This window comes from Epinephelus lanceolatus, chromosome 19 (genome assembly GCF_041903045.1).
Source record: "Epinephelus lanceolatus isolate andai-2023 chromosome 19, ASM4190304v1, whole genome shotgun sequence".
Classification (NCBI taxonomy): Eukaryota; Metazoa; Chordata; class Actinopteri; order Perciformes; family Serranidae; genus Epinephelus; species Epinephelus lanceolatus.
In genome coordinates, this window is record NC_135752.1 from 38,897,002 (window position 1) to 38,914,541 (window position 17,540).

At 42.6% G+C, this 17,540-nt stretch overlaps 1 protein-coding gene across 1 annotated transcript in view; it reads left to right on the top strand.

The window, feature by feature from the left end:
- ttc28 (tetratricopeptide repeat domain 28) overlaps positions 1-17,540 on the top strand; it is a 214,254-nt gene that overhangs the window by 167,755 nt on the left and 28,959 nt on the right. Inside the window, exons 9-17 of the mRNA XM_033646573.2 lie at positions 4,083-4,279; positions 4,363-4,516; positions 4,601-4,772; positions 6,491-6,659; positions 6,756-6,916; positions 8,620-9,108; positions 12,755-12,947; positions 13,088-13,168; positions 14,405-14,657. Coding sequence (XP_033502464.2) covers positions 4,083-4,279; positions 4,363-4,516; positions 4,601-4,772; positions 6,491-6,659; positions 6,756-6,916; positions 8,620-9,108; positions 12,755-12,947; positions 13,088-13,168; positions 14,405-14,657 — 1,869 coding nt within the window. The remainder of the gene's footprint in view (positions 1-4,082; positions 4,280-4,362; positions 4,517-4,600; positions 4,773-6,490; positions 6,660-6,755; positions 6,917-8,619; positions 9,109-12,754; positions 12,948-13,087; positions 13,169-14,404; positions 14,658-17,540) is intronic.

Sequence of the window (17,540 nt, forward strand, 5' to 3'; positions counted from 1 at the left end):
TCAAAACATTGTTTTCTAGTTGGAGCCGCGCCTCGTTTTCAAACTGTATGCTTTGACTAAAATGAACAATGACAGCAATATAGTCCACGATGAGCAGCGCTAAAATCAACCTGCGTAGTTGTCCCTCCATTGTGACATTAGAAAGTGTCACATTTATCTTGCAAGTGTACTCTTCTTCAACGTTTGCTTTACTTCCTGGATTTTTCCCACATGGAAATTCTGACCAATCAAGAGCAGCTTTCTCACACAAAGCATTTGATCTGGTCCTCTTGTAAATGCTGCCGTGAGAACACGAACCAACTCTCAGCAATTATACAACTTTGGAACAACATGAGTCCCTGATTCAGACCAAAGGAGACCACTCTAGGGCTGACAGCAGCCTAAGACTCAAAAGCAATTGTGTCTCTAGGTACTTTCTGACTTCCTGTCTGTGGCTCTTTGCTCAAAGGCATTGGTTCCGACTGAAGATGTAAATCTTTAAAAACATAATGTTTAATCAAAAAGGTCTCAGTAATTTCCCTAAAGCAGCTGGTCACTGTAGTTTCAGCCCGTTCTCATTCTAAAGTCGTCAATTACCGCTGAGCTGTGAGCAATTTTAGGTGTCAGACATTGATGCCAAAACCACCTTTCGTGCCAGTTTGTAACACGGCTGGACACACCCTTGACCAGAGGCCACAGGCAGCAAAAAATCTCAACACTATAATATGTTAAGTCTTTGTTTCAGAAAGGAATTTTGAGCCGTCAGTTATTATTGTAACCTTAACCTTTGACAGGCGTAGCAACAGGAACTACACAGGTAGGCCTTCACCAACGTTTGGCTCTATATCCTGAACATGCACAGTAACAGAAGCATCAGCAGAAGAAATTAAAAAGGTATCACTGTTCTTTCAACAGTGCTTTGAAAGGAAGACATGTCATCCATTCCTGTTAATCAAGTTGTGCTGCTTTGATTTGGATCATAATTAGACTGAGAAAACCTGATTAAGGTGTTTACACGAGAGACGCAATAATCACAGTTTTGCCTCAATCTGGTTTTAATCAAGTTATTAGTGTGCATCTAAACACAGTAACAGTGAAGAGGGAAGATGGAGGCGGCAGTTAACCACAGACAAACACACAGGGGGGGAACCTCCTGAGACCCCAGCTGTTGTTTGGCATGCATTCTTTAATTTCTCCCTGTTTTGGATATGTAGAACCTGGGAGGTAAAAAAAGCTAAGCATTGTCTTTGAATAGTGAGTAATTTTGAGGTTAGAGTCTTCTGTTCATGTCTTAAACTGTTCATTTCAATACCTGAACATGGCTGTGCAACAAATGCAAAAGCCACCTTGTTAACTGCTCCTTTCGGCAAATATCTAATCAGCCAATCACGTGGCAGCAGCTCAATGTATTTAGTCATGTAGACATGGTGAAGACGAGCTGCTGAAGTTCAAACTGAGCATCAGAATGATGAAGAAAGGTGATTGAAGTGACTTTGAACGTGGCATGGTTGTTGGTGCCAGACGGGCTGGTCTGAGGATTTACTGGGATTTTCAGCACAACCATCTCTAGGGTTTACAGAGGATGGTCCCAGAAAGAGAAAATATCCAGTGAGCCAAAATGCCTTGTTGATGCCAGAGGTCAGAGGAGAATGGCCAGACTGGTTCAAGATGATAGAAAGGCAACAGGAAGTCAAATAAGCACTGGTTCCAACCAAGGTGTGCAGAAGAGCATCTCTGAAGCAACAACACCTTGTCCAACCTTGAAGCAGATGGGCTACAGCAGCAGAAGACCACACCAGGTGCCACTCCTGTCAGCTAACAACAGGAAACTGAGGCTACAATTCACACGGGTTTTCTCACCAAAACTGGACAATAGAAGATTGGAAAAACCACATTCAGATGGAAGCATGGATCCATCCTGCCTTGTATCAACGCTTCAGGCTGCTGCTGGTGGTGTAATGGTGTTTCTTAGTACCAACTGAGCATGGTTTAAACACCACAGCCTACCTGAGTATTGTTGCTGAGCGTGTCCATCCCTTTATGACCACAGTGTACCCATCTTCTGATGGCTACTTCCAGCAGGATAACGCACCATGTCACAAAGCTCACATCATCTCAAACATGACTATGAGTTCACTGTACTCCAATGAATGTTTCCAGCACCTTGTTGAATCTGTGAAACCAAGAATTAAAAAGGGGGTCCCACCTGGTACTAGCAAGGTGTCCCTAATAAAGGGGTTGGTGAATGTATCTAAAAGCCTTGTGAAAAGCCTTTTTTCATTTTGTAACTCTATGAATTTGCCCTGCTGATTGGCCTGTGTGAAATGCTGCGATAATGCAAAAATAAAGTCCTCCAACGAGTACTTTCTAATTAGCGGCGTCTTAGCTTGTTACTGTTGGTAGAATTGGTCAAATTGGTACGCTGTTTCAAACTACAAACTTTATTAATCATGAATAAACAAGTTGTAATCATGACTTTTGATCAGATTTTGTATGTCGTCTACTTTTGTGTCAGAATCGGCTGAAGACTGACTTGGAAGATATGGTACATAGAGTGTCCACGAACGAGGACAGTAGGTCTAAGTTAAGCCAAATGAAGTATAAGATGCAGCAAACTCAAATTGTAATGTCTTCATATGGGGATGTAGGGTCGTAGAAGGTTAGGATATATGATCTAAGAGTCTTGTGTGTCACCTCTTTGTGTGGCTGTGCAGCAACAATGCCTCTGCTTCTCTTCTAAGTTGCAGTTAGTTGCCTCTGAAACCCCCTCATGTTCAACTTTCTCAACTTTCCTGCAGCTATACCGTCTTCCTCTGTTGTGTCCCCGGCTTCCTCCTTAACTTGTGTTCTTTCTTCCAGCTTGTGTATACTGTGGTAAACTGGGTTGTTGATAGTTGGGATCACAACACAAAAAAAGTTGGGAAAGCCACTGGGACGTAAAGTTTTCCAGTTCCTTTTCCCTGGACGGAGACGCATCTCCTCTGGATCTCTGCATGTTACAGATCCATAGCTGCAGATATTATTAGAGTTGTTGAATTTTTACGCTGTAGCTTTTTAATTATTTACTGCTCAGCACTCAAATCTTCATCAAGACTCTGGAAAGCATGTGTGTGTGTTCTCATATGTCCACATGCACACACATACGTGCACACAAACACACACGTTGTCTTTGCTTGTTTGGTATTTATATCTCTGTGCATCATTTTGGGAATTCACCATGACTCCTACATGTGCAACAGGCTCTGTTTGATGTTCACTACTTAGTCATATTAATATTGGATGAACTTGTCAACAGAGCTGCAGACTTGAGACTTGTCTGACTTGTTTGAGACTTGAGACTTGACGATACTGAGTTCTGATGTGGTAAAATCTCCGCTATTGAACTCTGGGTGCTTTTCCACATTAACGCTTGATCTTTAGGCTCGTCGTAGGTGCATGTCCAGAAAAATGTGCTCACTGTGTTTTATTTTACGTCCCTTTGGATAAATGCCAAGAACAAAGAATTTAGAAAAAAGAAATCTCGTGCGCTACATGTCGAACATCTGTCCAAAATTCCATGTTGGCTTCATGTTTCAGCCCCAGAGACTGTTGTTGGCTTTGATCAGCAGTGACACTAGCAACGACCTAAAGCCAATGACAGCGCAAGATGCAAGCGAGGGAAATATCAGGGGGAGGAGTCAGGGGACAACTTTGTGGACATCTGTTCTTGGAGGAAAGTATTCCTGTCTCTAGTGTGGTCTTGCGTATTTTCTTGCATCATTTTTCGTGTGTGTTTTGTTGACAGACTTCTGGGGTATTCCCTCCAGGGAAATGTCGTAATGTTTGACCCCGTGTCGTCGGTCACTCGGGTGACGTGCAAACCACAACAGCATCATACCCCGTTATAAGACAGACAGTGGTGTAACATGATCAGTACAGCAATCTGTCTAAGTGCCATCAGACACTTCCAAGTGGATTGAGACTTGCTCCAAAAAACTGCTCTGCTAGCAGACCTTAGATTTGCCTTGACTTGACTCAAATTGCTTGAGACTTGATTTGACTTGCTGTCAAATGTTGCTTAATTTCTTTGTTGTACATTTCTTTCCCTCTCCTTTCCATCCCAGGCATCATCCACCAGATGAAGGGGGAGTATGAGATGGCCCTGAAGCTCCACAAAGCCCACCTGTCCTTCGCCCAGGAGCTGAGTGATTACGCTGCCCAGGGTAGAGCCTACGGTAACATGGGCAACGCCTATCACGCACTCGGCATGTACGACCAAGCTGTCCGGTATCATCGACAGGAGCTGCAGATCTCACTGGAGGTGAATCATCTGCTGCGCTCTTCACAAGCAGCACGTAGACGCTCGTGTGGAGAACAGGAGTGTGAAATGTCTTTGTGTTTCAGGTGAATGATCGTCCGTCGCAGGCCTCCACACACGGTAACCTGGCTGTGGCCTACCAGGCGCTGGGTGCTCACGACCGAGCTCTGCAGCACTACCTTCACCACCTGACCATCGCACGAGAGCTGCAGGACACTCAGAGCGAAGCCAGAGCGCTAGGCAAGCTGCACAAGAGGCAGAGATGCACTGAAGTCAGAAGAGAATGAATTTGGATTGTTAAAATAATGTTTTCTTCTTTTGCAGCAAACCTGGGGAACTTCCACAGCTGGAGAGGTGAATACGCTCAAGCCTTACCGTACTACCAGCAGTACCTGGCTCTGGCGCCAGGCCTGCAGGACCTGGAGGGAGAAGGGAAGGTCTGCCACAATCTCGGCTATGCTCACTACTGCCTTGGACAGTACCGAGACGCCGTCAGGTCAGAGACTGAATTCATCTCATAAAACACAAACTTTATACGAGTCAGGACAAACCCTTCAAACGTTACTTCTAATACTAGAGGAGATACCAAAGTTTCCAAAGATGGCACAGCACTGTGGATAGGTAGAGTCATAGGAAAAGTGTGTTCTCTTAGACCAGGGCATGGCCGCCCTGAAACAATTGACGTTGGCCGACATTACTGTCTTTAAGAGGCCATGGCGCACTCAATTTATAAGCTGGCATGAAGGTAGTGATATCTTACGAAACAAGGCAACCTAAGGCAGTGGTAGGCAACCTGCCGTTCCAGAGCTGCTTGCGGCTCTTTAGCGCCTCTCCATTGGCTACCTGTGGCTTTGACATGAAATTATATTTAATGAGTAACATAACGTAACATTCAGATTTTTATTATCATTGTTGCAGGTCTAAAGTGATTATTGCAGTCTACAGCTGTGAAAATGTGCAGCCTAAAATATGCGTCATACGTTTACGACCTCGTGCTCCTTCCTCTACATTTTGCTAATTTTCAAAGAAGGCTAGCTCTGGATTCCAAATCCAAAATGGAAAAGTCTTAGAGGAAAATGGAGGATGTAATAATGTGCAGACAGATTCATTTGCTTTCACCACCAACACTACAAAGTAAACTAAAAAATTATAAAGAGCCACCTCGTAGTAAATCATATTAATGAATGCTAATTTAGATCTATTCGTAATGTTGATGGGCTAATTTAGACTCAGTAGGTTGTTGTCTTTATTCAAATATGTTTTGCAGCTCCAAACAATTTTTTTTTCCTTTTTTGGCTCTTTTAATAGTAGTGGTTGCCGACCCCTGACCTAAGGCTTCCATTGGCACCAACCATGTTGGCATATTTTGTCAGAAAGTGGGAACAACTGGCATGGCCGTCTTGACCTCTCACCTCAAGACATCTGAATGAAAATGGGTTGTAGGGGCCACGAGTCTCCCCTGAATATGAGAAGGCTTGTTCCCAGTTAATGTTCTGTTCTGAACAATCAACGTGCCCCTTCAATTTAAAACTGTATATTTGTCTTTTTAAGGAAAAGGTCAAGTAGCCTGTTTAAAGATCAATGAATCTCTGAACATGTATGTCAAGATACATAACACATTAAAACAGGAGTGTTGTGGAACTCAAAATGTTAACTGTACCAGTATTAGTCTGTGCACATCAGACAGTTAGTAATATTAACTGTAAAATAAGAAAGTACATCAGTATGTGATTCCTTAACCCTCATATTGACATAGTTTTTAAGTGGCTTAAACAGCACAATAAAATCCCTGAAATTCAGTTATGGCTTTTGGTTTTGGTGTGCCGAAACATTTCTGAGGGCGCCACTGTTGTTGTGAAAGATTAAACGCTGACAGACGTGGTTTAAAAAGGATTTGTGTTGAACACAAATGTCTATTTTCTTTCAATAAATGTTTTGCTGTCAACGTTGCTGGAATTATTTGGATCACACGAGTCGGAAAAAACCCTGCGCAGCCACCACTGGAATCTAGTTCTACAATATTGTTTCAATAAAGAGCTGTAATAAACTCAAACAGACGATGAAGTGGACTGTCAAACTGTAGAATAAGATGATTTTTCAAACCTTAAGGATACAAACCTTATGTTTTGCATATTGGGCCAATGAAATGTTTAAATCATGCTTTTTCAGTTGGTGTTTTTATTCCATGATTTGCATTTTTCATCCATTTCCTAGGTATTATGAGCAGGACCTGGCCCTGGCCAAGGACCTCCAGGACAAACTAGCCCAGGCCAAAGCCTACTGTAACCTCGGTCTGGCCTACAAAGCTCTGGGGGAGCACAAGAAAGCAGAGGAGTGTCAGAGATACCTTCTGTCTCTAGCACAAGCCTTGGATAACACACAGGTCACCTAGAGCTGCCGCTGTGTTCATTCAACTGTAACAACTTTTATCCTTTACACAGGAAGTGGTTGTTAATGATGTGTTTGTGTTTGTCAGCAGGCGGTGTTCAGGGCCTTTGGAAACCTGGGCGATGTGTGTGTGTGTCGGGGCGATTTCCCAGGAGCTGTGAGGTTCTACCAGCAGCAGTTAAGTCTGGCTCAGAAGGTCAACGATCAGAAGATGGAGGCCGACGCCTACTCAGCTCTCGGATCAGTTCACAGGTAACAGAGTCGACGGAGACTTTAGACTGTGTGGTCTTGCATTCTTACATTCTTGTTTACATTTGGTTCATTCATTTGCATTTGCTGTCTAATTTATATTACTTTCTATCACCTATTTTATGTTTAGATTCTCATTTTATTTTTATTTGCATGATCTTCTTTTTCTTATTATTACATATTTGATAAGCATTGTTGGAGGGAGACTTAAAAGGAGCACTTCAGCTCCCAAATGCCATTTGTATGTCAATTACTCATCCTGTGTAACGTTGAATTACTGAAGAATACTTTGTTTTTCTTGCATGCAATTCTTGATGAATTGAAGTCATAGGGGTCCAAATTTAACAACAGCAAAACTATATCAAAACACCTGTATATGAGCTCTCACACAACTCATGCAGTATAATCCAAGTCTTACTAATCCAGTCGTATGCTCAGTGCTTCTAAAGCGTTATTTATACTTGTGTGTCAGCTCTATGCCATAGCCTACGCTGTAGCCTACACATGTGGCCTACGCTGTTGTGAGCATTTATACTGTCTGTGTCACTCTGCAGTTACACCTCCACAACACTAGTTGGCGGCGGAGTTTCTGTGAAGTGCTGTAAAGTTTAGTTGATTCAAAACACACATGAAACACACATTAAACACACGTTAAACACACAATAAACACACATTAAACATGGCTTAATAGAGACAGTTTCAAACACAAATCAGCTTCACTATAACTCGCAGCATTCACAGACAAACACTTGTCTTTATCTGGACACATTTTCCCCACAAATACAACATACTAACGTTATTAGCACAAGCCTATGGCATTTTACATTTCATTAATTAGCCTAGCAACTAGTGGATTTTTTCCTCTTCTCATATGAAACCAGGGACAACAGCAACATTTAACAAAGGTAACGTTACGAAATTCGGCTCCATTACAGCTCACAAGGTTCAAAAACAAAACAACACGTTTTCCAAACAAATACAACATGCTAACGTTATTAGCACAAGCCTATGGCATTTTACATTGTATAAATTAGCCTAGCAGCTAGAAGAGATTTCCTCTGCTCATATGAAACCAGGATAAATCACACACAAGACTTAAAATGCTATTTTTGTGGAGGCTTTATTGTCTTCACAATTTATTGTTTCTTATTTGTGAAATTAAAGTAAATCAAAGCTTTGTTTCCACTGAGGGAAATGGTTTCAGCTTACAGAGACAGACAGGAGGTCTGCGTCACTGTGGCGTGTAGTTACATTTCTGGGGAGGTGCACGTCAGGTTACGCTGTAGGTATGATGTCGATTTGAATCCTGCTTTAAACAGACAGCCCTTTGCAACGGGGAGCTGCACGGAAAGTGAAACCTACCTATGCTCTCTTTAAAGCCAGACTCCATTGACAAAAACTGTAATTTTACCTCGCAGAACACAGGAGCTGCTGGTTTGCTGCTGTCTTAATCAGTTGGTTTGTTTGTGTTGTTGTGTGACTTTGGTAAATCTGAACTAACCCTTTAAAACAGCAAAGTCACACAATAACACTAACTAACTGATCAAGGCAGCGGCTGACCCAGCTTTGGTCTACAGGCATTGAAGAGAGGATCGATAAATTTTACTTTCAATGATGTATTCCTGCCTACTGCTTCTCTATTATTGTTTTGCATATAATAAAGAACGCCATACATCTCTTTCTTTCTCTTTCTTTCTCTCCCTCAGGCTGCTCCGTCAGCTGGATACAGCCTTGTCCTTCCATAGCCAGGAACTGACCGTCCGAAAGGATCTAGGTGATCAGCAGGGAGAGTGCCGCGCCCTCGGTCACCTAGCAGCAGTACACATGGCCCTGGGAGACTATGCTACAACCTTCCAGTGTTATGAGGCCCAGCTGGGTCTGGCCCAGGGACTCAGGGATGCCCGTCTGGAGGCCCAGGTCCACGGGAACATGGGCATCACCAAAATGAACATGGGGGTGTTTGAGGAAGCTATCGGATACTTTGAGCAGCAGCTGGCCATGCTGCAGCAGCTGAGTGGGACTGAGAGCATGCTGGACAGAGGCAGGGCTTATGGGAACCTGGCAGACTGCTATGATGCTCTGGGAGACTATGAGGAGGCGATTCAGTACTATGAGAAGTACCTGACTGTGGCTCAGAGTCTGAACCACGTCCAGGACCAGGAGAAGGCCTACAGAGGACTGGGCCATGCACACAGGTAGGGAAATAGAGGAAGTGCACTTAGCTAGATGAGAAGATAATAACTCTCATGTTTGTGACCTATCTTGGTTAGTATTTGGAGTACAAAGGTAATGCTGGTGTCATTTGAAAGCTAAGAATCTCCTCTTTCCAACAGTGTATGGGACTGGACCTGGATGGTCATTTTGCTAATGAGGGATAATGGCGTCCCCCCTTGTCCCCCCTCAAACCTGACCCCAGATTCACAGAGTAGCTGTATCTGTTGCTACTTCAGTGTGTTAAGTTCATGAAAGTTAATTGTAACGTTTTGGTTGCCCCAAAAAAAATCGTGTTTGAGGATTTGGTTGTCCTAAAAGACCATCGAAGGAGTTGGAAGTTCAGTTTTTAGCAGTCTCATCACCATTGACCATAGCTGTAAATGCACCAAGCTAACTGAGCTAGCAGCTAACGTTAGTATTAGTATTGTCACAGTTAACCGTAGCTGTAAATTAATCATGCTAATTAAGGTAGTAGCTAACATTAACACTAATATCATCACAGTCAACCACAGCTGTAAATCAACTGTGCTAACTTAGCTAGCGGCTAACATTAGCATTCGTATTGTCACTGTTAAGCATAGCTGTAAATGCACCGTGCTAACTAAGCTAGTGACCTACATTAGCATTATCGCAGTTAACCATAGGTGTAAATACACTGAGCTAACTAAGCTAGCGGCTTACATTTGCATTAGTATCATCACAGTTAACCATAGCTGTAAATAAACCAAGCTAACTAAGCTAATGTTAGCATTAGAATATCACAGTTAAACATAGACGTAAATGAATTCTGCTAACTAAGATAGCAGCTAACATTAGCATGAGTATCATCACTGTCAATCTGGAAATCCATCGGTTAAAAAAAAAAAAATTCTTCCTTTACCTCTGGAGGCACAGCCCGGAGTTTTCGACTAACGGAAGTGCAGGGGCCTCGGCGATCGCTCACGCCCTTCACTTCCGGCGGTGCCCCCAGGGAATCGCTGTGTTGTTTACAAATACTTTAAGTAGAAAACCATTTAGCTATCACATTTTTCACGTCACTATATCACCGTGTAGACTAATCTGATGTTTGTTAAGTCTGTTCACAATGATTGAACAAACGTTACTATTTCTGTGTGCACGATTTGTAATTAATAACATGGTTATCGTAGAATAGCTGGGCTAACTGTTAGATGTTTACGTTAGCCGTTAGCAGTGTCTGTAATAAGCATAAACTGTATAAAAATAAGGTAATAACTCAATAAACGGTCCGTGAATAAAAGATTTTTTCCAGCAGATATCTTAGTTACAACATGATTGAGCTAGCAAAGCAGTTTTGTGTTGCTATGTGTGGTATTTATTCAGTTATGGGAAATCACAATGTCTAGAAAGCATCAGTGGCTGCAGCTGACAGGGACAGTTAGCAAAGCTAACATCAGGACATCATCTGTTAAAAGCCTCCCGTTGTCGGATATGACATGAAACTACTCCAGTTAGCTCAATCATGTTGTAACTAAGACATCCGCTGGAAAAAAAAAAAAATTTTCACGTTGATGAGACGGCGTTTTGGGTGGAGCGGTCGCTATGGATGCGGAGCTTGCTGTTTCTGTAGGTCCTTTCCTACAGAAACAGCAAGGGGACACCTGCACGGACACCTGCACGGACACCTGCACGTCTCGGCCACGCCCCCTCCATTGTGATTGGCTAAAGCGCAGCATTACAAACTCAAAGCCCCACCCCCGTAGCCATCTTTCACACAGGACTGCCGACAGATTCTACAATGTAAATTGCAGAATCTGTCTTGAGAGATTACATCACTGTCAACAATAGCTGTAAATGAACCATGATAACTAAGCTAGCGGCTAACTTTAGCTTTTTTAACATCATCACAGTTAACCACAAATGCACCATGCTCATTAAGCCAGCAGCCAAGTTTAGCATTAAGGCGCTTTCACATGATTGCAGATTTGCCAATGCCGCAGCGCTCGTCGTCGGCTTGACCCAACGCTGATTATATGCACACACAGGCAGCAGGCGGAAAGTGCTGCCGACGGCAGAATCACTGGCTCTTCACGGAAAGGTCAGCGTCAAACGGGGTTGAAGTTCAGCAAAATTGAACTTTCGGCATTGCGTCAAAATGCTGGTGAAGCCCACAACGCGAGGCTGAAGTCGAAAAGTACCCCGACGTCAGCATTAACACTGCTTCCATAGGAAAACAATGGCACAGCGGGCATCAAGAGATTTTTAATGCTGGTCATGTGCAGGCTCCTTTAGTGTCATCACTGTTAACCATTGCTGTAATTGAACTGAGCTAACTAAGCTCGGGGCTTATGTTAGCATCATTGTCATCACAGTTAACCATAGGTGTAAATGCACCGTGCTAACAAAGACAGTAAATAACGTTACGGTTATCTCCACCCTCTCATTCAAATATTGTCACTTGTGGCTCCAAAAAGACAAAATGGCGACGACTGAAATGCCAAACTAAAATGGGAGTCCTCGGACCAGTGGGGTTAAGTCCATTTTTTCTATAGTTTATGGTAATAGAGTCCCTTATAAACTCACTTATGTCACGTTTACACTTAAACAAATGAGATAAAACACGGTTGTTTCCCCCTCTTTTCAGTCTTTATGCTAAGCTAGGCTAACTGTTTCCCCTATCTGTAGCTTCATTTTACCATACGGACATAAAAGTAGTGTTGATGTTCTTGTCTAACCCTCGGCAAGAAAGCAAATAAGAGTCAAACTAATTTAATTTGTATTTTTAATTCTCTTCTGCATTTCTTTTGTACCCACTCTGTCTTGTGTTGGAGGAGGCACATGATTTGCATATATTACAGCTTTTTTAAATGAATGCTGAACATAGAAACTGGATTATATACTATATATATACAGGCAGGTATATTACAAACAAGGAGGAAGACATGGCGTGTGAGCAAATTTGCAACATGCTAATTTAGTCCACCAAAGGTGTCTTCATGCTGTAACTGCACCTCACAGCCACGGACTTTTGTTTCTACTTGTGTTAATATTTATGTCATGTATATATTTATGTTCTGTGCGCTCCCATTAGTTTGGATATGCCTTACTAAAACAGGACAACATTTATGCAAGAAAAATGAGCTTCTCTTGCCTCGAGCGTACACATTTTAAATTAGAGCCGTGATAATAATGAAAATAATCATAATTCAGTAACAGTAACAAGCAGCAGTGGTGGTGGGAGGCAGGGCCTGCTCCCTTGCTTCTTCTCAGAGAGTACATCCAAATGTTTCTCATATGAAACCATACAAGTAATGTTCACTGACAGGAGAGGAACAAGGCTTAATGATGGGTTTCCTTTATCCATCTGTTTCTGCTCTCTGGAGTGTGAATGAGATGGAAATGAGGAGAGTGGAGTCACTGATTTATCTCAGTGGAGTCAGCCTTTGTAGACGTTTCTTCTTTTTCTCTCTCGGAGGATTCTGCACTGTTTTTACAACCAAAATCTAAATTATTAATTTGTTTTATGGTTACTTTGTTAATTGCCCATATGGGTGTCTTTGGAAAAAGAGTTCTGTGGTAGTGTGAAACCCAGTAATATGTATTTTTAAACACTACAGGTTCATTTCTTTTAAGATGATCACATCTTTGTTTTCCCTCCTCTCTCTTCAGGTCTTTGGGTAGTCTCCAGCAGGCGTTGGTGTGCTTCGAGAAGCGGCTGGTGGTCGCCCATGAGCTGGGTGGGGAAGGAGGGGGTAAGGCTCAGGCGTACGGGGAGCTGGGCACTTTACACAGCCAGCTGGGCAACTACGAGCAGTCCCTCTCTTGTCTGGAACACCAGCTGAACATTGCACGCACAGCGGGGGTATGGTTTACCTGCTAAAGGTTCTTGTTTCAGCCACAGATTTTTCTCTTGTTGCCCTGCTGAATATAACAAATTATCTTTATTTAATGAAAAGTACACAATGCACAAAAATGTGTAGTAACTCCTGCTTTAACTGTCAGGATAAATCCCTGGAAGCAGAGGCAAGCGATGCACTCGGAGGTGTTTATCAGCTGATGGCAGACAACGAGACGGCGCTACAGGTTTGTGTGCAAATGCATGATTCATCAGTGCTGTAAAGTTATAGTTTGACATTTTTTGAAATACACTTATTTGCTTTGTTGCTAAGGTACGGGAAGAGCAATATCACTCTCATGTCTGTATGCTAAAAATAAATCTACAGCCAGCAGCTGATTAGCTTAGCTTAGCATAAAGACTGAAAGCAGGGGGAAACTGCTAGCCTAGCTCTGTCAAACCTACAGAGACTCAAGGAACTCCCTGCTCCAGCTCATAACATCCCATAAAAAAAAAAAAAAAAAATCTTGTAAATGTGATACCTCAAAAACGAAATTTCTTCGATTTTGGCACAAACATGCCCTTTGACTCAACGATAAACCGAAAGGTTCTGGTGGTCATAGGTCGAAGATCAAGGTCAGTGTTACCTTGTCTGTCTTATTCTTGTGAACACCATATTTCAAGAACACCTTGAGCAATTTTTTTTTTTGTGGCACAAATGTCAACTTTGACTTAACAATGACCTTATTAGATCTTGGTGGTGGTGGTCAGTGTGATCTTGTCTGTCTCACTCTCGTGAATGCAATATTTCCAGAACACCTTGAGCTATTGTTTAAAAAAAATTGGCACAAACATCCACTTGAACTCAGTGATGAACTGGTTAGATTTTTGTGGTCAAAGGTCAAGGTTAATGTGACCTTGCAGCCATCGCATTCTTGTGAACGCCATATCTTAAGAAGGCCTCGAAGGAATTCCTTGAAATTTGACCTAAACGAGCCCTTGGACTCATCGATAAACCGATGAAATGATTAGATTTTGGTGGTTGAGGGTCAAAGGTCAAGGTCACTCTGACCTTGCATCTGTCTCATTCTCGTAAACACAATATCTCCAGAGTGCCTTGGGGGAATTTCTTCAAATTTGGCAGAAATATTTGCTTCGACTCAGCAAATAACTAATTAGATTTTGGTGGTCAAATGTTAAGGTCACTGTAACCTCGCGGCCATCTCATTCTCTTGAATATAATATCTCAAGAGCACCTTCAGGGAGTTTCTTCAAATTTGTCACCAACAGCCACTTGGATTGAAGAATGAACTTATTACAATTTGGTGGTTAAACAAAAAGGATCTTACTCTTTAACAAAGAGGTCAACCTTTGAGCAACATTTCCATAATGTTATCAGACACTTAGAATAACATTCTGATCCTGTAAGTGACAAAATCTTCAGTGAACATACACTGACACCAATATTGCCCATCCTGCTACAGTGGCACCAGAGAGCTCTGGATATCGCAGAGCAGACGGGGTGTGTGAGGAGCCAGGGACGAGCTTACGGAAACTTGGGACTGACCTACGAAGCTCTCGGGAAGTTCGAGCGTGCCGTGGTCTTCCAGGAGCAGCACCTGAGTGTGGCAGCTCAGACCAACGATCTGATAGCCAAAACTCTGGCCTACGGGAGCCTGGGGAGGACACACCATGCACTGCAAAACTATGCACAGGCTGTGATGTACTTGCAGGAAGGTAAGAGAGAAGCTGAGTTACTCACCAGTGGATGTGCAGCATCTTATATCTTTGTGTATGAAGGCCGAAGAGGAAGTGTGTGTGATTAAACAGATGATAAATTATTGAAACTTTATTTTCCTGTGATCACAAAATAAGTATTCAAGATTCTGACGTTAAATTAAAACTTGGTTTCTATAAAATTAGATAGTTATGACTAAATAAATATATATTTAAAGTTAGGAAAAAATATTCATATGTATTATTTATTTAGAGTGTAACATTTAAAATCTCAACTAATCTGCTTAATTTGTATTCTGTGTGTTTGGTTTGAACGGATTTGATTGACAGTGGCAACACAAGCAGTCCCGGCCACTTCAAACCAGTGAGGCGAGCACAGAGAGAAACACAGATTTAGAAATCCATCAAGTTAAAAAACAGAACTTTTCAAATGTGTGGAATTGAAAGTGAACTACTTTGGTTCCCCTAGTGGTCATACCGAAAGAGATGCTTTTAAAAAAACATAAGTGGTGCAAAACCAGTGGGATGAATGCAACATGTCGGGATTGTCTCAAAGTTAGACCATCAGAACAGAATTAAAGATGCTGTAATCTCATCAAAAACTCGAAACACAGTGGCTTTAAAGTGGAAATAGACATGTTTTTTAATTCAACTTATCATTATGAAGTAAATGTTAATTGCGCAATGTAATGGATATAGAATAAAGACACCATCTGTGTTTAGATTGGTTTCCTATAAGCCCCGCTTTCAGTTTTTAATTCTGTCTGTCACCAGATGTGATCTTCAGGGAAAATGTCGGCATTGTACATTTATGCAGCTCTGCCCAGAGAGCCCTCTGTCACTCCGAGAGTGCGGTGCTCTGGATAACGGTCCAGTTTGTGCCAGATTCTCAAATTGAGAATTTCTGAACGCACCACTCACATCAGCTTCCTCTACATTCTAAAACAAGCCAACAGAACTTGCTAGCTAGAGCGAGCTAATGTCTGTGGAGAATTGTTTTGCCTCCAGCTAAGCCCCGCCCACCAAAAACATCATAAGCCAAACCCTTTCAGTCCAGTCCCTCTGGAACCAGCAGTAAGCCTTCAGACATGGTACCTAGACCCTCGGTGTGTTCAGACAGTCCTCTTAAATGTGGGCGGGGTTGTTGTCACTCACTGCTCCGTCCAGCACTCGCTGTATTTCCTCATCAGCGGTGACACAGATGGAAGTCTGCACCTGGTTTATCGTCCACAGAACGAGGCTGCACGCCCACATTTTCACAACAAAATAGAACAGGCTGCAGTGAGAGTCTCTCTCCATGGGATATTTAAAAATAGCAGCTTTGTGCATTTAGTCCTTCTCAGGCAAGCTCAGGGGTTTAGTGTTGCTGTAGCCCACAGGAAGTGAGGATTAGAATATATGACCTTCACATAATCCGCTCCAAATTAATCTATATTTTTAAAGTCATTACTAAAAGTATGTGTCATATAAAAACTAAAGTGATGGTCAAAGTTGTCACAGTGAAATTTAAGGTGTCCTGATGGATTCACGTCATCAACTCATGCATTGAGTAACATTACAAGTTAACGTTCCACCTTAAAAGTTGCCGGCAGTCGGCCCAGTGAATGAAGTTATTTTTTCTGTTTCATTTTATAGTTACAGTTTACTAATAAAACTCTCCACAGTATGAACAGTGGTTACATGAGCCTCAAAACCAGACACAACTCAGCCCTGAGCAGAGTGACCGTCCTCTACTGACCAATCAGACTGCAGTGTTCACAGCTCCACCTTTTAGTACCAGATCTGTGTGCTAGGTACCCCAACAGAGGGGGGACCAAACATGGGGACGCTAAGGAACGCTTCTGTTGGGACCATCCACAACAGGGCTATGTGACAGTAATCTCTTGAATGCACCATTAAACAACAGGCAGTGACGTAATGGACCGTTGGATACTCCACCTGAATCAACGCAGCATGTGTCTGATCTTTTTGATTCCAGCTTCTCCACCACGTTCAAAAGCAGCCTGTTTCTGACACGTATCAACAAACTCTGGAGTTCGTCACAGTTTTACCTTCCCCCCTGCAGTCACACACACTCTCAGCACACACTTTGATCTGCACGTGTGTGTATCTTACCCAAAGTCAGAGCTGTTTGGACCGGAGAACATTTGTGAGTTGTATTTCTGAAACCGTTCAGAAGCATGACAAGTATTCATGAGCCTGACACAGGCTAATAGAAGATCAGCGCCGGGTGTTTACCCTGCAGTGGTTTCCTTCAGGCGGCTTGTTGTCAATAATCCTGTCTGATTTAACTTCTCGCTTAACTAGACTGCTCTGTGAAACACACACACGTCTCTCATCTCTCTACTTTACAGCCTTGTTGAAAGTAATCCTGTTTGAATCTCTGTTATACACTTAAACACACACACACGAGAACACAAAGTAAAAACATGTACGGGATGTTTGTGTTAATTTATGAACTCCTTCAGGCTTCATTGGGCCTGTAAGACACGGTCACGGCTTGTCACTAAACTCACAGATCCTCTGGATTTTAATTGATCATTAACTGGGAGTTGAGGTGAGGACAGAGCTGCAGAAACATTCGCATGTGTGTGCCTCCAATTAACCTCCCCAACTGCAGGGAGAGGAGCACGGATACCGAACATCACAGGGCCAGACTTACAGACAGACAGAGACAGGCAGAGAATCGTAAATCAAAACTTGATGTTTGATGAGTTTTAGCTCAATCCGAGAGCCTAATGAGAACTAATTACAACCCGCCACGACTGCGTCTGCACAGCGGGGGAGGTGAAACATATCTGAGACAAACTGGAGAGCAGAGAGAGGAGACGAGATCTTTGAATTCGAGTCAGCGGGATAAAAAGAGCGGGGCAGAGGAAGACA